This window comes from Juglans microcarpa x Juglans regia, chromosome 2D, assembly GCF_004785595.1.
Source record: "Juglans microcarpa x Juglans regia isolate MS1-56 chromosome 2D, Jm3101_v1.0, whole genome shotgun sequence".
Classification (NCBI taxonomy): Eukaryota; Viridiplantae; Streptophyta; class Magnoliopsida; order Fagales; family Juglandaceae; genus Juglans; species Juglans microcarpa x Juglans regia.
Genome location: NC_054596.1, coordinates 19,324,891 through 19,349,324, shown reverse-complemented (window position 1 = coordinate 19,349,324; position 24,434 = coordinate 19,324,891). Strand labels below are relative to the sequence as shown.

At 37.8% G+C, this 24,434-nt stretch overlaps 2 protein-coding genes and 1 pseudogene across 2 annotated transcripts; 2 read left to right on the top strand and 1 right to left on the bottom strand.

The window, feature by feature from the left end:
• The first annotated feature begins 393 nt into the window (after positions 1 to 393).
• LOC121248661 (uncharacterized protein At5g23160-like) lies at positions 394 to 2,011 on the top strand. The gene is made up of 3 exons (XM_041147199.1): positions 394 to 908; positions 1,017 to 1,200; positions 1,237 to 2,011. The coding sequence occupies exons 1-3, from the start codon at positions 696 to 698 to the stop codon at positions 1,545 to 1,547; spliced, it is 708 nt and encodes a 235-aa protein (XP_041003133.1). The 5' UTR covers positions 394 to 695; the 3' UTR covers positions 1,548 to 2,011.
• Positions 2,012 to 4,691: 2,680 nt separating this feature from the next.
• Positions 4,692 to 6,486, top strand: LOC121251256 (annotated as a pseudogene).
• A 2,847-nt stretch (positions 6,487 to 9,333) lies between these two features.
• Positions 9,334 to 9,876, bottom strand: LOC121249344. Its single transcript, XM_041148054.1, has one exon. The coding sequence runs from the start codon at positions 9,835 to 9,837 to the stop codon at positions 9,334 to 9,336; it is 504 nt and encodes a 167-aa protein (XP_041003988.1). The 5' UTR covers positions 9,838 to 9,876.
• Between the last annotated feature and the right edge of the window lie 14,558 nt (positions 9,877 to 24,434).

Below are 24,434 nucleotides of genomic sequence, written 5' to 3'. Positions count from 1 at the left end.
CTTATTATGCTCGGCATCAACAGCCATTCAAATAATGTAAGTCGCGGTCTCAATCCTTAGTTTTTGTTGATTAATTAGCCAGTAGAATAATCTTTATTATACCTGGCATCAACGGCCATCCAAAGATTATAAGAAATCTCTTATTATAGTTTTCAACCAACCAATTAAGCAATAATATCAATCAAGAAGTGTTACAGCTATAACGAGATTCTATAAAAATAAATTCATAAATTGAAATTATTTCATATGATATGTTGGATGTATTTTATAATAAAAATAATTTTATAATAAGTCAGGTTAATTTGTGAGATTTTTTCAAATACCAATATTACCACCCTTTTGACCAGCAAAACTAGAACGGACTTGTATATCTTTACTCCACTAACGAGCAGCCCCAAAAGCCGCCCATCCTCCCTCGCGTTGGTTGGCCACTTCCAGACTCAAATATAGCGCCCAATCTCTCGCTTTGGTCAAGAGGAAAAAAACCAAGAATGCAATCCAACTATATATGATGCCCATGCACTTTGTTGTCTCGTGATTGAACCAACTAGTGCCGGCCGCCTTTCACACCTTAAACACCAAGAAGTTAAAATTATCTCGCTTCCTTGCTTGCTCTTTCCCAGTTTAAACCGGAACCTACCATTTGCAACTCTTCAAAACCATAGCCCCTTTTATATATCTTACATAACCGTACAATGAAGAACGTTTCAAGAAACAGGTTCTTGCTTTGTTTTCGACCCGTTGTCGACATGGAAGTCGTTCTCGAGTCCAAAGGTGTGGTCGATCGGTCGGGCAGTCAAGGTTTTCCGTATGTCCGTGTGGAAAACAAGGAGGAAATTAAGGAAACGTTGACTCGAAAGCGAACCTTTTCTCGGGTGCTTAGAGACGTGATGTTTGAAGCAATATCGGTTAGTCTATCTCTGAAGTTCTAACTCCCAATATAGGATTAGTTAAATGATTTGGCAGTTTTTGATGGCCTTTTGATGAGCATCCATACAACCTTTTTTTGTTTACAGACTAAGAAGGCGAAGGCTCGTGATAGGAAAAGCTTTAGTCAAGATTCGTGTCAATCAAGCCGTAGTCTGTCCGTAAGGTCTCATGATTCGAGTGATGACAAATCTGTGAATCCGGTATCTGTGGATACTGATACTGATCAAGAAGTTAGAACAAATTCTGGGTTGTCACATTCATCTTCTCCTGGTTCATCATCTTGTTCAGACTCAATTTCAGAAAAAAAGAACTCACCCATGTCTTTGTCAGGCTTTGAAAAGAAGCCGGAGAAGGTTAAGATGTGTTGTTCTAGTCTCCACTCTGGCATATGCTTGCTTGTCATTAGCCTTATGATCACAATCTTGTGGGGAAGGCTTTGTGCTATTGTTTTCACGTCGATCTGGGTATACTCCGTGCCTCACCGGCACGTGGGTTTTGGCAGGGAAGAAAGAGTGATCAAGTTACCAAACATCGAATCAAGAGAGAACCATAAAAAGGTGATAATGGAAGGGCTACTTGAAAGGAACCACCACAGAAGGCATAAGTTAATGACGTGACAATCCTCTTTTTCGTGCCTGATCAATCTTTTTCTATGGCTCTCTGGTTACCCAATTAAAAGCATTCTCAGAGCACGAGTGACAAAACCACATCTGTTTCGTCTGCTGCGCTTTTTCAGAGACTTGGGAAGAAGAACAGGACATTCTGTTCTTCGGTTACTTCCCAGCTTTTTCACTTTCGTTTTGTTTTTTTTTTTTGTCTTCTTTTCTTTTAATTTTTTTTTTAATTTTTTTTTTTTTTTTTTAAGAATGAAAGATGTAAAAACGATTGTACAGAGCTTTTGGTTATTTATCGACTGTCATTTTTGTTTTGAAGTTGTTTGGGATTGACCAGCATAGATTAGATTGGCAGAGGTTATCTAAAAATCTGTGGCAGATTGTGCCCCACTTTCACATTATGGTGACTGAAAATGGCTATGCTAATGGAGGGAAATTGGTACAACTTTCGTGGGGTCATTATTGCTGCTTTTTCTGCGTTTCACGTTCATAATTTAGTTCACTGTTTACGCAAGTCCGTATGTACATTTTCCTATTGATGAGGGTAGGCGCACTATCAGACCAATGTACTTTCATTACCTTTTACACCTGTTTGCATTTACACCTGTTTGCATAGTAAGATAGTTTGGGATGATTTTAAATAAAAATTAAAAATTAAATAAAATATTATTAAAATATTATTATTATTTTAAAATTTAAAAAAATTAAATTATTTAATATATTTTATGTGAAAATTTAAAAAAATTTAATAATAAGATGAAATAAAACTGTTTTTGTATCCAAGGAGTCCTTAGTGCCTCGCAAATCAGCTTCAATCATGTCAGTAGTAGTGAGGATGGGTTTTCCGGGTCGGCTGGCAAATAAATTTAGCGTCTTCTTCAAACTTGGCATAATTATCAATTGACTCAATTTCACTTCCAGAAAAGAGAAAAAAAAAACCTGTTTTTAAGGAAATTGCCATTGTGAAGTTGTGGTTTTAATGCAGGTAGTGTGAGAAGTGATACAACTGAATATATAGCAATCTGTAGTCTGTTGGGGCGTAGCAATATCTTTAAAAATATGCAGACTTTCCGCATGCATTTTTGGGAAGATGCACAGCACAAAATGTTGATTATTCCCATGCTGCCCATGTGTTCGGCTTGCCTACTACATCAATATTTCCTTTAGTTTGATCCCTCATCACCTCTCGGGGATTTGCTATAACTGCCGGAACTAATCTCGAAATAGTATCGCATTAGTCATTGTTATCCATAATCCTAAACTTTGATTACGTACAATACAAATCTACAAACAACGACCCACTTACCTATAACAGAACCTTAATGACACTTATCTTTTAAAAGGATAGAAATTTCGAGTTCTTGACCGAATTCTTGATCGAACTTTAGGGCTTAAAGTGGAATAGAAATAAACACATGAAGTGGCTCATAATATTTATAGCTGTTCGAGTGGATTTCTTGGGCAATATTAAATGTTCAATAAATGTTATAAGGTCCACCTTATGTATCTTATCTTTTCCACTCTAGACCTTACCCAACTCTAAAAAATCCAAATTCATCTTAAAATGATACGTGTTAACTATGCATGCTGAGAATGTGAGAAATTGTTTGGTCGAGAGTTCTTTTCAATGAACAACGACTATGTGACAATAATATGATATTTCATGTGATCTAGTTTTATCAAATCAAAATTGAGATGAATTAAGTGATAATGAGGTGGTAATTCTTGAGGGAAAAACGTAATTAACATCAGTCCTATCTTTGCCTCATTTATTCCCCATCGAATTTGACTTGAGCAATTTTTTTGTAGTTTTAAGTCCTGTTTGGATTTAGAAAATGTTTTATTTCATCTTCATAACTTTTTCAAATTTTCACACAAAATATAATAAACAATTTAATTTTTTCAAATCCCAATTCAATTTTCTTAAGTCCCAAAATAATAATAATATTAAAAAATAATATTCTAACAATATGTTTTTCAACTTTCATCTTTCATCTAAAACCATCTCATTTCATCTCTAAATCCAAACCAGCCCCATGAAATCTCGAAGTCATGTATGCAATTTGAAGCCCTGCATGAGTTGGCATCTAGCATGTACAATATGATAACATGCGCTGGCTCACTCTTTTGTTCATCACTTTTTTTATATGATTAATAAAAGAAACATTTTGATGTTCACAATTTAGGCTTTGAGTGTGTTCTTTTCTCATTGTTTGTACCATAAATTCGCATTCCTTTCATTTGGAACGTAGAAGTATTTTTATTGAGAAATTAGATGTAAAAATCTTACATTACAAACTTTCATTATATTAACATATGATTTGTCGTTTTTGTTATTTCTATCTCAATGTTTAAAAATGTGGATGTATAAATAAAATAATAAAATTGACAAATCACAAGTTGTTTAGAAAGGGATGTATGGTGTAAAATTTTCTTATAATATTTCTCAACTTTAGTATATTAATCATGTTAATTTGCGATTGACCTCAATAATTTAATCGAAATAGGATAACCCGATCTGTATAAAAGGGGCTCAAGTTGGTGGCTTCTGCTTTTGAAAATGCAAAAAACCAAAAAGAGAGAAGGAAAAGAGAAGAAAGGAAAAGATCCTGGTTGGATTTGGATTAGTAGTTACCTTTGCAAATAGGATATTTATTGTGTGGTGTCTTGAATTAATTAGAAGACACAAATGGGCCTTTCTCACGTGGGGTTGCGGGCAGTTGAAGCAAACAGTTCACCTTGTGATGCTCTTTTTTAATGCCAAATTTATGTCAATTTCTTTGCAACAGAAGATAGACTCAAAACTCCAATGACATTGACATGTTCCATTTCCTTCCTTTCATTCAGAGAAATGCTAGGGAGTTTGATTTGGCTCCCCTTTTTCGCTTCCGTCTGATGTGGGAAGGCCAACTGGCCTTTTCTTTCTTTTCTTTTCTCTTTTTCTTTTTTTTTTTTTTTGTCTTCCCATTTTTCTCCGTTGGGTGAAATATTACTTGTTCATGTAAATAATATAACTGTTTAAGTCCACTTTTTTCTTTTCCTGTATTTTCTGTGACTTTTAACATTATTAAGTTAACAAAGAAGAAAAACTATCATTTATTATAGGAGTTTGTTAGGTAAGAGTTAAATGCCCAATTAGTTGGTGATTGAAGGTGTATAAGACTTCCGTCTAGAGCTAGACAATATTGCCACAAAACTTGCATTACGTAGAACACGAAAGAGAAACACTCTCTCGCTCTCATCTCTGATCTCTAGCCATGGATCTCTTCATGGTACTGTGCTTGCTACCTCTATTATATGCTTTCTCCTGCATCTGCAGGATGGTTCTTCAATGGAGAGACCAAGGTTGTTATATGTTGGCCTACGAGTGCTACAGGCCGGCCCTTGAGGACAGGAAGCTCGACACTGAATCCTGCGCAAAAATCGTCCTCCGAAACAAGAATCTGGGTTTGGAAGAATACCGGTTTCTCTTGAAAACCATTATCAGTTCAGGGCTCGGTGAAGAAACTTATGGCCCACCGAATGTCGTCGCGGGCAGAGAAGAATGTCCAACAATGGTAGACGCCGATTTTGAGACGAATGAAGTCATCTTTGACACACTTGACAAGCTTTTTGCTAGGACAGGAGTTTCTCCATCAGAAGTCGACATACTTGTCGTGAACGTGTCCTTGTTCTCTCCCTCGCCCTCCCTAACTGCGCGGATAATAAGAGTGTTTAGAGGTTGAAATGAATTGAATTGAGATGATAAAATATTATTAGAATATTATTTTTTAATATTATTATTATTTTAAAATTTAGAAAAATTGAAATGTTTATTATATTTTGTATTAAAATTTAAAAAAAAATTGTAATGAAGAGTTAAAAGTAATTTAGTAACCAAATGTAACCTAAATCATTATAGGATGAGGAAGAACATTAAGGCTTTCAACCTCGCTGGAATGGGCTGCAGTGCAAGCCTTATAGCAATCGATATTGTCCAGCGCTTGTTCAAAGACATATAAAGAAGCATTTGCTATCGTTGTCAGTACGGAATCCATGGGTCCGCACTGGTATCGTGGCAAAGAAAAATCCATGCTCCTCTCCAACTGTCTATTCCGTGCCGGAGGCTGTTCAATGCTCTTCACAAACAACAGAGCTTTAAAGCATCGAGCTATCTTGAGATTAAAATATCTATTTCGAACGCATCTTGGCTCAAACGATGAAGCATATGAATGCTGCACACAAGTAGAAGATGAGCGTGGCTACCTTGGCTTTTGCCTCACAAAAAGCCACACAAAAGCTGCTGCACAAGCTTTTACAATTAACCTCCGAGTGCTAGTGCCTAAAGTACCGCCACTAAAGGAACTACTCCGCTACCTCATAGTAGCAATCCAGCAGACCAAAACCAGCAGCCAGGAACTTGAAGCAGTGGGATCGCATTTGAATTTTTAAGGCTGGAGTGGACCACTTCTGTATCCATCCTGGTGGAAGGGCCGTAATTGATTGGGTTGGCAAGGGTTTACGGCTGAACGAATATGACCTCGAGCCAGCTAGAATGGCGCTTCATCGATTTGGTAACACTTCTGCCGGTGGCCTTTGGTATGTTTTGGGTTACATGGAGGCTAAGAAGAGGCTTAAAAAGGGAGACAGAATTCTGATGATCAGCTTCGGAGCCGGATTTAAGTGCAAGTGACGGTGCAACAATTGTTTGTGGGAGGTGATGAGGGACTTGGACGGTGGAAATGTTTGGAAAGACTGCATAGACAGTTATCCACCTAAAACCGGCCTAGTCAACCCTTTCGTGGATAAGTATAGTTGGATCAATGACGAATATCTGAGCTTTGTCAGAGTACATGATTTGTAAGTTTCAGCTAGTGATCTACGCAGCACGCATGCTGCATGCTCAATCGTTGGAGTCTTTCACTCTATGCTAATATTATTGCATGGAGTTAATATGCTCCTAGAAGGGCATGTCCTCATGGATGGCCCTGTTCGTGATATATATATATATATATATATATATAGAACTAGTGTCAATTAAATCGACGTATATATCATTATATAAATCAAAGATACGTAGCCCATCTCCTTATGAAAGTAAATTAGTTACTGTGAATTCGGCATGCATGTACCGGCCTGTTTCCTTTGATCAGTCGAATTATCAATATACTATATTCATATATATAGTAAAATGATTAATTTCGCGTCATGATATAATTTTATATATTAATATTATTATTACTTCAGAAGGAATGAAAGCAACTTTTGCATTCATGAGGGCATGTGTAACGCCCCAAACCCGGATGGCTTGGAGAATTTCTACTTGTCACTCATAAACATATCTCCCAACACATCCAAAGAATAAACTCCAAAAAACTTCATAAATGAAATCAATCTCAAATCTTCTCAATAATCTCATTACAAACTCCACACAATCTTTAATGCAACAATAATAAATCAAAGGGGTCCATAACCTCCCGATAGTCATAACAAACTAACTGAATAGTTCATAAATCTTACTAAACACAAGACATAAATAAAACTCAAAGATATTAAAACTAAGAACACCAGAAGTCCTTCTTCTACCAACATCTCCTCAGCTTAGACACAAACAGCATTCTAATCCAGGTTCTCATTTGGACTCACCACATCATCTGAAAAATATTATAATGATAGGGGGTGAGTTATCAACAACTCAGTAAGCAGAAATCATATGCTAGTGTGCAAACATGAGCATTTATCAAGAAGAGTATGCAGAACAAAATATTTTTCCAGAGTTATCATTCAGAACAGAACATATTTTCAAAATAACAGAGCGATGGTTTTAAAACAAGTAAAACCCATGGTACTTTGGCATAACATAAATTGAGTATCATCATCAAATCAAAACAGAGCATCAAACAGAGCAGAGACCATGTTTCACCCCCGTGGTAGGGTTGTGCTAACCCCGGTGGCCAAACCAGGCAGAGACAGAGGTGAAATATTTCCTTTATTCTTCTTGGAGCCCCAAGTGTGCACACAGGAAAGACCACAATAAAACCACTTTGTTTCCAAAGTGGGTGCACTCAGAGACAGAGAAGTTGGTACCAACCCAAACAGAGCTGAGCATAACAGAGCAGAGCAGAGCAAAGTAGAGACAGAGTCAAATACGAAAACCAGTACACCATGCCAAAAGTTTTCAGATGTTATAACAAAATAATACAGAGTACCAAAACAGAATCAGACAGTTACACATGCTGAACACAAAAGCCAGAACATCTTTCTAAATAAATGCACAACTTTTCATATCCTCAATATCGCTCTTTTTTCCAGATTTCAGAGACCACATGACAGAATTTAGCTCATGTCTACACAATGCATGCCAAAACATATTTTTTCCTTTTTCACACAGATTTCATGAATAATGCAGATGAGTGACCGAGGTTGATCTTTATTTTCACAAGTTCCCAACATAACACAAAATATGCAAGTTTTTCATAAAATCAGCCTCAGTCTTATTAACTTGTATAAAACCTAGCATAGGAACCTCACTTACCTGACTCCTGCAGCGTATTATCTATGACTTGAATACGGTCTCTATCCGTCTTGCCACCTATTCATAAGATAATATAAACTAAATATTAAAGTCCAACAATACACAAATGGTCTTAAACAACTCAAGACTCAAACTCTAGACCATAATTCAACGAGTTTAATCAAACTTAACTAGCCAAATAACAATCCGGACAGCCCACACTTCGACCCAAAATATTCTATACTAAACTCAGTATGTTGGTTATAAGTGGAGACTGATTTGGAACTGAAAAAGTGTTTGCTGAAAGTTGGCTCGACAGTTGGCTCGAGCCAAGTTCGCTCGACAGACCGCTCGAGCGAAGGCAAGTCAGAGAGGTTCGCTCGAGTCTCGCTTGACACTCCGCTCGAGCGAATGCAAGTCAGAGAGGTTCGCTCGAGTCTCGCTCGACACTCCGCTCAAGCCAATGTTCATTTGGCTGTTCGCTCGAGCGAAGTACGCAGATTGTGTCAACTTAACCAGTTTACACCACACAAAGCACTCTTCTTTCCAATCCCAACTCCATAACATAAAGTATAAACTAATACTTCCAAATATTTTCTCAACCACCAGTCCAACAATTCCACTACAATGAAACTTTAAATAATCCAAACCTAGGACAAAACACCAACCCGAAATACTCACCACGCAACAACCAGAAAAACTCACAAAAAAGCTACTCAATCTCACAGCCAAAACAGATACTGCATCAAAATGAAGATAAACCAAACCCAAAACTAAGAAGCAGAAATAGCACGGTTACAGAAGGAGAAACCGAAACTTGGATGAGAAAGAAACCCTTACCAGTCGAAAATGGAGGGGATGCGAATTGATGCCCATGTGTTGCAGATGGAAACCGAAATGCAAAATGGAGAGAAAACAGAGTGTAGCAGACGGCAACACTCGGGAAACCAGAAGCAACGCAGTAACAGAAATCCACATGAGGAGGTTTAGGGCATGGGATTCGGAAACTCAAACTAATGCCAACAACAAGAAATGAAGTTGAAACTGAAAGGAAGAGGAAAGAAACGTGGGACGGAGAGAGTTGCGGAGAAAGAAAAAAAACTAAACAGAGTAACTGCAATGCCGAAAGAGAAGGAAAAGAAATCGGGGAGGGAAAAAGAAAAGCTTACCCCTCCAAACGACGTCGTTCGCCCACGAAAAAAATGAAAGGGCTAGGCCCTCAAGCACGGACCAGCTTCACAACCCACTGGGCCTTACATCCTCCCTCCCTTACAAAAATTCCGTCCTCGAAATTTGCTATAAGCTATAATAATTTCCTTTGAACAAATGAGGGTACTTTACTCGCATCTCTTCCTCGAATTCCCAAGATGCTTCATTGATAGCATGATTATTCCACAATACTTTAACCAAAGAAATAGTTCGATTCCGCAACACTTGCTCTTTCCTGTCCAGAATCCGCAATGGTTCTTCGGTGTAGGTCATGTCCTCTTGAATCTGCAAGGGTTCATGATCTATGATGTGAGTGGGGTCATAGATATACTTTCTCAACATGGACACATGGAACACATTATGCACTCCCGAGAACGCCGGTGGTAGAGCCACCCTGTACGCCACCGGTCCAAACCGATCAAGAATCTCAAACGGCCCAATGTATCTAGGACTCAACTTACCTTTCTTTCCGAATCTCATAACTCCTTTCATTGGTGAAATTCTCAAGAATACCTTATCTCCCATCGCAAACTCTAACTGACGGCGGCGTTTATCTACATAGCTCTTCTGTCGGCTTTGAGCTGCTTTCATTCTAGCCCGAATGATATCTATCTTTTCGGTGGTCTGCTGAATAATCTCTGGCCCTAGAAGTTTCCTTTCACCTACTTCATCCCAATACAATGGAGACCTACATCTCCTGCCATACAAAACCTCGTAAGGTGTCATCCCAATGCTAGCCTGGAAGCTATTATTATATGCAAACTCAACCAATGGTAAATGTTGCATCCAAGATCCCTTGAAATCCATCAAGCATGCCCTCAACATGTCTTCTAAAATCTGAATAGTTCTTTCTGACTGTCCATCTGTCTGAGAATGAAAAGCAGTACTGAAACTTAGCTGAGTACCCATTGCCTCTTGTAAGCTTCGCCAGAACTTCGAGGTAAAGCGAGGATCTCTATCCGACACAATGGATACCGGTACTCCATGCAACCTCACTATCTCCCGCACATACAGTTCAACTAGTTTCTCTAGTTTATAAAAAACTTTAATGGCCACAAAACGGGCGGTCTTCGATAAGCGATCCACGATCACCCATATAGCATCTTGCCCGCTTACGGTCCTTGGTAGACCTGTCACAAAATCCATGGAGATATGTTCCCATTTCCACTCTGGAATCTGAAGTGGTTGTAATAATCCTGCAGGTCTCTGATGTTCCGCTTTCACTTGTTGGCAAGTCAGGCATTGTTCTACGAATTTAGCAATTTCCCTTCATGCCATTCCACCAAAAGGACTCTCTCAAATCCCGATACATCTTGGTACTCCTTGGGTGAACAGTGTACAAAGAATGGTGTGCCTCTTCAAGAATCAACCTTTTTAGTTCAGTATCAGCAGGTATGCATACTCTACTCCTAAACCTCAAAACTCCATCCTTGGAAATACAAAAATCAGGTTTGTCCCCGTTTCCGATCCCTTCCCTTAGCTTCACCAACTCTGAGTCCACTTTCTGAGCATCTTTGATTCTATCTATCAAAGCAGGTTGAACCACTAAACTGGCCATGACAGCATTTGTATCACTAGAAAAGACTTCAATACCGGCTCTTTCTAAATCCATCAACAACCTATACTGAGTGGTAATAGCTGCAATTGTCGGTCCCACTGACTTCCTACTTAGAGCATCGGCTACAACATTAGCTTTGCCTGGGTGATAATTAATGGTGCAATCATAATCCTTGATCAACTCAAGCCACCTCCTTTGTCTCATGTTTAATTCTTTTTGGGTAAAGAAATACTTCAAACTCTTGTGATCCGTATAAATTTCGCACTTTTCTCCATACAAGTAATGTCTCCAAAGCTTAAGTGCAAAAATGACTTGCGCGAGTTCCAGATCATGAGTGGGATAATTCTGCTCATACAATTTCAGTTGGCGTGAGGCATAAGCTATAACCTTCCCATGTTGCATCAGTACACACCCCAAACCAAGCCTAGAAGCATCGCTATAGACAACAAATCCGCCTCTAGCTGTGGGAACTGTTAACACCGGGGCTGACACTAATCTCTGTTTCAACTCTTGGAAGCTTTCTTCACACTTTGCTGTCCATTCAAACTTATTATTTTTCCTGTTGAGTGCAGTGAGAGGAACTACTATCTTGGAAAACCCATCAATGAATCGACGGTAATACCACGCCAATCCCAAGAAGCTTCTAACCTCATGAACATTCCTCGGTGCCGACCAATTAACCACGGCTTCCACTTTTCCTGGGTCCACTGAAATACCATCCTTCGAAACTACATGCCCCAGAAACGTGATTGAATCAAGCCAAAATTCACACTTCTTCAACTTAGCAAACAGCTGCTTGTCTCTGAGTGTCCCAAGTACCAACTTCAAATGTTCTTCATGCTCGGTCTCGCTTTTGGAGTATATCAGTATATCATCAATAAAGACAACCACAAACTTATCCAAAAACTCATGGAACACCATGTTCATCAAGTCCATAAATACGGCTGGGGCGTTAGTCAGGCCAAAAGGCATGACCAAAAACTCATAATGGCCATAACGGGTTCTGAACGCCGTCTTAGCCACGTCTTCAGCTCTGATCTTCAACTGGTGGTAACCTGATTGAAGATCAATCTTCGAAAATACTTGAGCACCCTGAAGCTGATCAAACAAATCCTCTATATGGGGTAGCGGGTACTTATTCTTTTTGGTCACCCGATTAAGTTCCCTATAATCAATACACATTCTCATCGATCCATCCTTCTTCTTCACAAAAAGAATTGGAGCTCCCCAAGGTGAAACACTGGGCCTGATGAAACCATTGTCTAACAAATCTTGCAACAGCTCTTTGAGTTCCGCTAATTCAGATGGCGCCATGCGATAAGGTGCTTTCGAAAGGGGTGCCGTGCCTGGAACTAACTCAATAGCAAACTCTACCTCCCGCTCGGGTGGAAGTCCTGATAAATCTTCAGGGAAGACCTCTGGATAATCTCTCACAACAGGTATCTGGTCCAACATCACTTCCCCCTTTGGTGCTTCTACCACACAGGCTAGAAACCCCTGACAACCATCATGCAGCAGTTTTCCAACCTGAATGGTAGAAATGATGGGTGGAGTCAACCTCACTTTTGACCCTGTGAACTGAAATTCACCTTCATTAGGGGTCTGAATACCACTTCCTTTTTAGCACAATCAATACTGGCGTGGTAGGAAGCCAGCCAATCCATACCCAAAATTACATCAAACCCAACCATGTGGAAAACTATTAAATCTGCTGGCATCAGTCTTCCCTCTATAGAAAGAGGGCATCCAGGTAAAATCTCACTACAGACTACAGAATTTCCTGTTGGGGTCGCAACCACTAACTTGTTCCTCAACCTTTCAGTATCTAAAGTGCAAAATCTAGAGTACGTCGTGGAAACAAAAGAATGTGTCGCTCCCGAGTCAAATAACACAAAAGCATTATTAGAAAACAGAGAAAGAGTACCTGTGATCACATTCAAACTCATCCATGAACCAAGAATATTCAAAGTCTTAACCAGAATCAATCAAAGAAAAGAAAATAGTAGAAACTATAAATCCTTAAAGTAAAACCAAAGAGTCATACCAGTGATCACGTCATTCCTACCCTCAAACTCTCCAGGTGTTAGTGCAAAGACTCGAGCAGGCGCAGTAGGACGTTGATTGCTGCCCCGGGCCGATACTTCATTCCTCTGAGGTGGCGGTGTAAATGTCTGGTTGCTCCTATTTTGCATTGGGCAATCCCTGATGTAGTGTCCTGTTTTGCCACAACGAAAACACAATCCCGCCCCTTTTCTGCACTCTCCAGAGTGCACTTGATTGCATGTCCTACACTGGTAGGGCTGTTGATTACTCTGAACCAGCCTTTTTCCCGAACTACTACCTTCATTCCTCTTTTTCCATGGTCCCTGATCCATGCCAGACTGGTACCCAGTAGGAGTAGTCCTTTTCCTCTGTTCATGCATTGCAGCGCTTCTTTGAAGGGTTCTTTCAAAAACTGTTGCTTTATCCACCAATTCTGAGAAGTTCCGAATCTGGAAACCCACCACACGCACATACAGTTTCTCATTCAGTCCTTGCTCAAATTTGCGTGCCTTCTTTTCCTCATTGGGAAACAAATAAGTAGCAAAACGGGATAACTCAGTAAACCTAGCAGCATACTGATGTACCGTCATTGTTCCCTAAACCAAGGTGGCAAATTCCACAGCCTTGTCCTCCGGAAAGAGCTAGGGAAGAAGCGCTCAAGAAAGATCTGCTTGAAGTGCAGCCAACTGACTATCTTTGTCCCCTCTGCTTCCCTGATAGATCTTTCAGAGATCCACCACCTCTTCGCTTCCCCAGTAAGCTTGAATGTGGCGTACGCCACTTTTTGCTCCTCAGTACAAGTTAGGACTCGCAAAATCTCCTCAATGTCCTGAATCCAATCCTCCGCCAAAGTTGGATCGCCTCTCCCATTAAATAAAGGAGGGTGCATATGATTGAATTGCTCAACAGTACAACCCCCTTCATTGAAATTACGCTGGCGACCCATGGGATTCTGCACAAGGTCATCAATTAACTGATGTGCAGTTGCTCGTAATACGTCGGAAGCACTCGGGTTTGCTTCCCTTTCGTTCTCGATCGCATTCAGATCCGACATGCTTCGTTCTCTACGATGAGGTGGCATCCTGACAAAATAACTAGAATTTTTAAAAATCGCTTCGAAAATAGAATTTATAAGAACATAGAAAATTAGTGGTATTTGTAAAAACAAAACGTATATATATTAGAATTCAAAAATATAAGAATATCTATAACAGAGACAAAAGAGGAACACACAACGGTAGTAATAGTCAATCTCTCCAAAATTTAACAACTTACTCCATCTGAGTATTTAAGAAGGCTCCGCCACTAAACTAAACCTTAATCAACATGAATTTAGTTCATAGACCTATGAAATACCACACTTCATAATTATTCGCAAAGCCTGTGAATTCTAAGACTTCCCACTTCAACAATATTCAATCCTATGCACCCACAGAAATCTAAACCTCCTAGGTTTATAGTATGCAGAATTCTAACCGGTCTCTGATGCAAAATGTAACGCCCCAAACCCGGGTGGCTTGGAGAATTTCTACTTGTCACTCATAAACATATCTCCCAACACATCCAAAGAATAAACTCCAAAAAACTTCATAAATAAAATCAATCTCAAATCTTCTCAATAATCTCATTACAAACTCCACACAATCTTTAATGCAATAATAATAAATCAAAGGGGTCCATAACCTCCTGATAGTCATAACAAACCAACTGAATAGTTCAAAAATTTTACTAAACTCAAGACATAAATAAAACTCAAAGATATTAAAACTAAGAACACCAGAAGTCCTTCTTCTACCAACATCTCCTCAGCATAGACACAAACAGCATTCTAATCCAGGTCCTCATTTAGACTCACCACATCATCTGAAAAATATTATAATGATAGGGGTGAGTTATCAACAACTCAGTAAGCAGAAATCATATGCTAGCGTGCAAACATGAGCATTTATCAAGGAGAGTATGCAGAACAAAATATTTTTCCAGAGTTATCATGCAGAACAGAACATATTTTCAAAATAACAGAGCGATGGTTTTAAAACAAGTAAAACCCATGGTACTTTGGCATAACATAAACTGAGTATCATTATCAAATCAAAACAGAGCATCAAACAGAGCAGAGACCATGTTTCACCCCCGTGGTAGGGTTGTGCTAACCCTAGTGGCCAAACCAGGCAGAGACAGAGGTGAAATCTTTCCTTTATTCTTCTCGGAGCCCCGAGTGTACACACAGGAAAGACCACAATAAAACCACTTTGTTTCCAAAGTGGGTGCACTCAGAGACAGAGAAGTTGGTACCAACCCAAACAGAGCCGAGCATAATAGAGCAGAGCAGAGCAAAGCAGAGACAGAGTCAGATACGAAAACCAGTACACCATGCCAAAGGTTTTCAGATGTTATAACAAAATAATACAGAGTACCAAAACAAAATCATACAGTTACACACGCTGAACACAAAAGCCAAAACATCTTTCTAAATAAATGCACAACTTTTCATATCCTCAATATCGCTCTTTTTTCCAGATTTCAGAAACCACAGGACAGAATTTAGCTCATGTCTACACAATGCATGCCAAAACATATTTTTTCCTTTTTCACACAGATTTCATGAATAATGCAGATGAGTGACCGAGGTTGATCTTTATTTTCACAAGTTCCCAACATAACACAAAATATGCAAGTTTTTCATAAAATCAGCCTCAGTCTTATTAACTTGTATAAAACCTAGCATAGGAACCCCACTTACCTGACTCCTGCAGTGTATTATCTATGACTTGAATACGGTCTCTATCCGTCTCGCCACCTATTCATAAGATAATATAAACTAAATATTAAAGTCCGACAGTTGGCTCGAGCCAAGTTTGCTCGACAGACCGCTCGAGCGAAGGCAAGTCAGAGAGGTTCACTCGAGTATCGCTCGACACTCCGCTCGAGCGAATGCAAGTCAGAGAGGTTTGCTCGAGTCTCGCTCGACACTCCGCTCAAGCCAATGTTCATTTGGCTGTTCGCTCGAGCGAAGTACGCAGATTTTGTCAACTTAACCAGTTTACACCACACAAAGCACTCTTCTTTCCAATCTCAACTCCATAACATAAAGTATAAACTAATACTTCCAAATATTTCCTCAACCACCAGTCCAACAATTCCACTACAATGAAACTTCAAATAATCCAAACCTAGGACAAAGCACCAACCCGAAATACTCACCACGCAACAACCAGAAAAACTCACAAAAAAACTACTCAATCTCACAGCCAAAACAGATACTGCATCAAAATGAAGATAAACCAAACCCAAAACTAAGAAGAAGAAATCGCACGGTTACAGAAAGAGAAACCGAAACTTGGATGAGAAAGAAACCCTTACCAGTCGAAAATGGAGGGGATGCGAATTGATGCCCGTGTGTTGCAGACGAAAACCGAAATGCAAAATGGAGAGAAAACAGAGTGTAGCAGACGGCAACACTCGGGAAACTAGAAGCAACGCAGCAACAGAAATCCACGTGAGGAGGTTTAGGGCATGGGATTCGGAAACTCAAACTAATGCCAACAACAAGAAATGAAGTTGAAACTGAAAGGAAAAGGAAAGAAACGTGGGACGGAGAGAGTTGCGGAGAAAGAAAAAAAAACTAAACAGAGTAACTGCAATGCCGAAAGAGAAGGAAAAGAAATCGGGGGAGGGAAAAAGAAAAGCTTACCCCTCCAAACGAAGTCGTTCGCCCACCGAAAAAAATGAAAGGGCTAGGCCCTCAAGCACGGACCGGCTTCACAACCCACTGGGCCTTACAGCATGCATCCTTAATCCACATCATATATATAATTACCACAGTTACAAAAGTAGTTATATTTGCAACTAGATCGAACCAGTTAGTGTATCTAGGAATATTTCCTACATGTATAGTTAGATATCTTTTCATGATTTGTTACAAGTTGCATTTCACACGGTATTAGAGTCGGTATTAGAGTTGATATTGATTTCAAATTTGACTCTATACTTTACAAATTTAATTAAATATTTCACATGTTAGACACGTGTGTGCAGATGGCCGATGTTAAGACAAATATAAATATTACAATCTATTTTTTTTTATCATTTGTCTATATTTTTAAAACAAATAATAATTTCACATAACTCATATTTAATAAATGAAAAAACTTCAGCAACAAAGTGATTACAGAAAGTAAACCCACAAATTGATATGACTCGATATGATACGTCAGATTGTAAAGTTACTTTTATTATAAAATAGATCTAACCGATTTCATGAAACCACATCAATTTATAAGTTTACTTTATGTAATTTTTTTGTGCCTGTAGTTATTCTCTGTAAATATATATTTAAAGCAATCCCATTTACACTACGACAGATGATGTTTTAAGTGGTGCTAGAACATCGCCGCAACAAGCTTCTGTTCTGCCGAAAATACCCTTCAGCCACGATTATTTCATCGCAGACGAAACGTCGCGATTTTACGCTGACATTTGCTATGTTTTTCGCCGAAACCAAAACCGCCACTGATGTGCAATATTTTCAACGATTTACATGCCAGAAAAGCCATTAACCCGACCGCCGTTATCACCATCCGACGGAATGGTTTGGTCTGCGCAAAACGCCGATTCTCAAAATCTACGAGGTAAATTTTTTTTGGGTTTATTCGGCGCATTAGGGATTTAATTTAGGTTTCTAAATTATTCCATAATCTAACGATTGTTAAAGTAATTCCCATTAAGTTGGCTCTAATATTTCACAAAATTTCATAAATTTTATCAAATTTCTTATATTTTATAAAAGTTCTATATTCAAGATCTGTGGTGTTTGAGCAAACCATGCTCACGAAATCATGTTTGAGCACGATTTGCGCATGTATATTGGTGTTTGAGCATGATTTGTGCTGGATGGATTACAAATCAATTACTTGCAAGTAATTGGCACCATAAACATTTAAGGTACGTTTCTGTCATGTTATTCTTACTTTTTTAGCTCCATTGGTTCTGCAGATTATATGGTAATTCCTACACATGATGATAATGACACACACACACACACACACACACATATAGGCCTTATATAATTTACATCCTAATCAGTCTTGCCACTTGTGTTCTAGCCATAACCAAGCATACAAAACTATGGTTTAAACCAATGCCTGCATTTGGTTTTAAAACATGCCAAAAATCAATATTAATTCGGCCTGTAGGTACAACATTCAACCAAATTGCATGCATGTAAAACCACTAGAGAGGATGCTATATATAAATGAAACTGGAGGGCAATTTCTACTTGATGAGATCATCATCTCATCAGCTACAAATTACTCTTTCAAACATTTATATTTGATAACTTATAAGTTTTTTTGCCCACAATGCATCCATACTTGCTATTTCAACATGCCAACAGTTCTACTATCTCTATCTACTCCACAGGAATTTTTACTTCTAGAAGTTGTTTGGGGTATTGGCTAGCACATTCCAGAAAAACTTTGCCCTTAGAAGGTGGATTGACCTGTTACAAAACACATCAATCTCATAAAATCAATTAATATCCTACATTCAATTCCACACAACCACCAACCTATAATGACTCATTGGTCATCCTTATACCACGCATCATGAAGTACTTACAATGGCCAAAAGAACAAAGCACTCATCTTTTTCCAGCTTCATCCTAAAACATCCTAAACAAAATTCCTTGAAGGGGCTACATGTCATTTAGTTAGAAGCTGGAAATTAATGGCCTTTTCGAAAATATAACTAATGATGAGATAATTTGAAATTCATGAGTTTATATTTACCTGATAAGTTGCCAGGGCCATTACCAACCTCTTGTGTACCACCTGAACTGGAATCATAACTTGTATATACAAGAACCCTGTGTATAATACCAGTAATGTAAGAGTAATTCTGGTTTTACAAAATTGGCTAATGTTATATATTAAACTCCATTTTACTAGAGCACTATAACAATAGTTCTGATTTAATTACACTTGCCTATCTTATACAACATTAAAGCAGACCAACAATTGACACCCACTTAAATAATTAAGAGGATATTTCCATGCAATAGGCTATAAATTCAAAGTTGACCAATTTATCTACCACCTATCACCTATGAATTAAATAGCATGCAAGCATATATGTGGGCCAATTTCTGTAATCCAGTTAGACTATACAGCATGTTATCCTCAAGATATTCTATGTAACAACCGAATGACTCATACATGAGCTGTCAAAGCTGGAAATAATAGTAGTATCCCTATTCTTACTACTTTTTCTTCATTCATCAATGAAATAGTAGTTTCCCTAACTTTTTTAAGCAGCATTTAAAAGAAGTTAAATTATTTACCCATTGACTAATCACAAAACCAAGTAACCAGGATAAATATTAGGGAAAAGTATCTTTAACTTTTCAAGTTCCACATTACCTCCATAAGCTTCCTTCATCCTCTCCAACAAGAGTAGAATAGAGTAGAATCTTAGACAAAATTAATATACCATCTTCATTCTCCCCACGACAACTTCATCAAAAAAGGTTAGCAAAAGTGTACGACAAAATAATGGTAGTAGTTACTGCTGGCTTATAGCGGATGCCTAAGGAACTTCAGCTTGAGTCTCTCTTTGAGACTCTACTTCTGTCTCCACTTCTGACATTCTCATGTTTAAACGTGATTCATACTCTCGCATATGCTCTTGCATTTCCAATAGACCACTTTCAAACTCTTTAAGCCGATTTTGGTAATACTCTGCATTTTTTCTGTTTTGTTCATTTTTCTCGGCAAGCCGTTCATACTCCTCATTGGGTACTCCAGGAACTTTAGGAGATTCGGACATAACAGAGTGGCCTAACCCTCGGGAATATCCTGGCCTATGTCCCAAAACCTCCCTAAATATTCCTGCTGCTGCTTCATCTGTGCGAGCATCTGGCTCAATAGCATTCATCTTTTCTACCATATGATTCTGATGCATGAATCAGAACCACCATCACCATCATATCACTAACAACTTAACTTATAACCTTACACGTGTATGTATGCTTGCTAACACCAAATCAGTTCACTCGCTACATAATAAACAAGTAATAATTAATACTAGTGCAGCTATATTTGCTTAAACAAATAGATGCTCACATAATTGTCTTCTGTGTTGGTGTGATAAATCTCCCCTTTTGTTTGACAAATGCACATCTTTGTAGAAATCAATCAAATTCTTGTCATTCTACTTGTCATAAAAAGACCAGTCACATTACTATAGTATTCCACATATTGACCAACTAGAGTTTGCCACAACACCTATGACATGGAATATAGGCAATACTTTTCTCTCCATTAGTACAACAAATGATGTCCTTCCGCTTGTGTGGTTGACTTTTTGTTTACTCCTATTTTCTTTGTTCTGCCTAGACATTTTCTGCAATAACATAGATTTTTGCTTCACTTTCTTAAGTTTGAATGAATGGATGCCAATAGGAAAAAGGTTAAACTTAAAATAGTTATCAGACTTGGGAAATTATTAAGTTACTTCTCCATATCTAGAATCTGTCCAAAAATCTATTTTTCTAAGTAATATAGCTATATAATCACATTGGCTACCCAATTATGTATCTGTTTTATAACATGTCATCACTTAACTATTCTCTACTTAAATTAGTCTTTTCAGATTATATGGGGGTTGGAAATTCCATATGTAATAGTTATCTTATAGACACAATTATAAACTTATAGCAACAGCAAATTCAGTGTTAACCAAATCTGTATAGTTTTTCCCATCTTACCATTTTTATTAGCTATATGTCATCCACTAATGGACACAAGTCTAAATCACCTTCACAGTACTTAAGTATAAGCTTACAGCCACATTATCACAATCTTAAACATATGAATTTTGATTTGAATATATAGTTCTTACCTGAATGCATCACTCCCCCACCGATTGCATAACCACTCCCAAATTGTCTGCTCTACCAACCCACCTCCATTAGCTAGTGCCTCCTCATGTCTTGCATAACTCAAGTATTTATGGTGTAGCTTGTAATGAAACGCATTATATGCATGAGATAGCTGACTTGTGACTGTCCGACGATGATTTTTCTTGGTCCAATCCAAGACAAAGTCAGCCTATCAATGTCATTGAGTTAAAAACCCATCTCAGATTTTTTTATTACTTTGCACAATTGTGTCAATAACTCATAGCAATTTTTTAAACCTAATATCTGCATAGTTTCTTCCAAAAGCTCATGAGTTTTAACTCATAAAAAGTTCATTTACTTGCTTCACATTTGGGAATTCAGAATAAGCATATATAACTTCTAATAAGCAGGAAAATTCTTATAGTAGTTCTTGTTCAAATTACAGCATCCTTATATTGTAAAACACCATCAAAAGAACTTATTGAAATTATTTAATTACTTGCACTTAGCAAATCAATGGTATGAACCAGAAAGACGAAAGCCATACTCGAACACGTTCAATAAGTTCTTCTTTCTCTTTTTCATTGACAACACTCCAACTAACATGCCTCATTTCCGCATAGTGCTTCACGATCCATGTAACTCTCGTTGTGTAGACTGTTCTGTTGTTGCATGATGGTCCTATCTTCCCATCTTTTATCTCAAGTGGTATCCTGCCAAACTTCCGCATCCTCTCAAACTTTGTACCTTTCGATACACCCCTACGACGTTGGCTAGTGTTTGCTACTATACCAGCAATACAAACATTCGGATTTGCTATTAAACTATGTACTATATATATATATATATATATACACTACCTATAGAGGAGCAACACAAGCATAATGTTTATGAAATACCAGCAGGAAAGGATGTAACTTATACTTACCATTGTTTGTGGTATTCACCTCTGCAGCAGTAGAAGGATGCAAAAATGATGGATGTAAGTCATCTGGGGGTTGAGTGGAATCATCAGAGTCCACGGCAGCAACTTCATCTCCCAAACTCCAACCTGCTGGTTTTGGCTGTGGGTTTCGTCCAACAGGCTATAACACTCCACCTCGCATAGGTCCAGAAGCTCCTTGGCCTCTCCCTCTGGTGCTATGAATCATTGCAACTGCACTATGGCCATGAAACCAGCACAAGAGAAGCAAGTAAATAGATGCTCTGTAAACTCCAGCTAACATACATCAACTAGAGTTTGGCTACCAAGGCAGTAGCGCTGTCCAGAATGGGAAATCATGCACCTTTGAAGATATGCAGAAATGGAGGGTACTGAAGATAGCTTCTCGCAAATTTGCAGCTCCACCCAGCAGAAATGGAAAAAAAGTATCACACTTAAAGGCTCGTTTGTTTTCAAAGATGAGATGAGATGAGATGAGTTGAGATTAAAGTTAAAAAATTGAATAAAATATTGTTAGAATATATTTTTTAATATTATTTTTGTTTTGGGATTTGAAAAAGTTGAATTGTTTATTTTATTTTGTGTGGAGATTTAGAAAAGTTGTAATAATGAGGTGAGATGAGATGAGATATTTCCTGAAAACAAACGAAGCCTAAATGTTTCAAGCTATTAGCTAGACTGATGACAATTGGTAATGAAAAACAACATTCCCGCTTAAATGTTTACCCGTCTCCCGCTTAGATAATTAGACCCAACGTAATAAGTATAGTCCGTAGCTTCTGTAGTAATATGTCACTTAAGAAGGACATACATCAGCAGCAGTTAGCCATCATTTGGTTTTATATATTACTTTTGTATTATAAGGAGAAGCTACCATGTTGAGCCAACTGTATTTACAACTGGCGAGTAAAAGACATGCCATCTTTCCCAGATTTAATATATATATATATATATATATATTATGTAAATAGATGCTCAGATGGGAACCTACGACACCATCTATATTAAGCAATTCAAGTCATCATACCTGTATGTGTAAACGTTTTTATCAAATTGTCATTTTTATTGGAAGCTACGGCACCATGCATCTATTGCGTCTAATCAGGTCATCATCACACGTGTGCATGTGATAAAAGCTACGGCATCATCACATATATAAAAGAGGCTTATATATGTGCATGTGGATAGAGAACTGTACGGCATGTGTATTTAAGTGTATTACCAACATAAATGTGTCATTTTGTCAAGGAGGTTAGGTATTGATGAGAGTATATTAAATATTCCTCACCACACGTGTATATTCCTCACCAACACGTGTATTAAATATTCATCACCACACGTGTATCTCATCACATTACTTCCATATCCACATTATCATCATGTATAAAACCTTGTAATTACATTATCATCATATATAAAACCTTGTATATATATAAATTAATTAGCATATATTCTTCCTAGTAGTGTCGTTCCAGATGCCATGGTCAATTCTTAATTAGCCTGTATCATCATTTGGCCAATTGCAATTCTTTATCAACAGACCATCAAGAGTTATTATTTTTATTTTATAATTTAAATAAAATAAAATACGACATTATATTTTCCTATAACATTGTAATAAAATTATAATGTTGAGATGAAATACTTTTACTATCCAAACGGGGTCTAAATTTCCGTCCCTCGATGTCACACGATTCCACCATTCATTTCTAGGAGTTGATCTTAATTTTATTTATTTATCTCTATCCACATGGAGCAAGGAGAAATGATAGATCTAGAAAAGAAAAATAAACTTTCCCTTTTCCATTTGTGGCAAAGCTAATAAGAAGGCATAATAAAACACATTAATCTTCTTAAAAAAAGAGCACAGAAATGCTGAGGAACTATCTTAGACGGATCATTCGTGATCAATTGTAAAACCATGTTCCGAAACATTGCTCCACCCAAAACCAGAATTTTTATAAGTAAATATAAAGAGGCTGAAAACCAATCAAGATATCACATTACAAGTTAAACCCCAAATACTTCACTAGTAAAACCAGCACGAATATCAGACCGTCACACTATTCATGTGCATAGTATTCAAAAGGAATTGATTTATACATCTGTATATTGGAATTTAAAGCATCACGCCATTACTGTGAACATCTTCACCTTCACTTCAAACCACAACTCAAGTATCGCGGACTACCAAAAATATGTCCTTGCCCTTGCTTATTGCTACTTTCGGGAAACGAACATATATAACGCTCAAGTCCACAAGACTGTTTAAACCTGTCAAAACAGCGTGATGTTAACCACCAAATAAATTACATATTCTAGCATGAAACAAACATCTCAAAGCAACTTGTTGGTTTTCTTTTTTTAATAAACAAAAAAACAACTCATCTCCCAATTTAGTTGACACTCGTTTTTGAAATTCCAAACAACAGTATATCTACCAAGGCAGTAATATTCAACATCACAACAGAGTATATACATATGCTCTACTAAAGAGGATAAATTAGGCCCCGGCACAACATATGCAGAAGCTAGCTTATAAATGGCAATGAGGAGTGAATTAGAGATACCATTGTTCATGATATTCTGTAGCTAGTCGAACATCACATGAGCTACCCTCATTCACCTATAAATTAGGGAAAAAAATGGAAGGTTAAGTAACAAAATGAAATAATTTCCCAATAGAAGTCAGCATACTATGTTATGTATTCAGATTTTTATTCATTATGGGAGGGGGTCCAGGT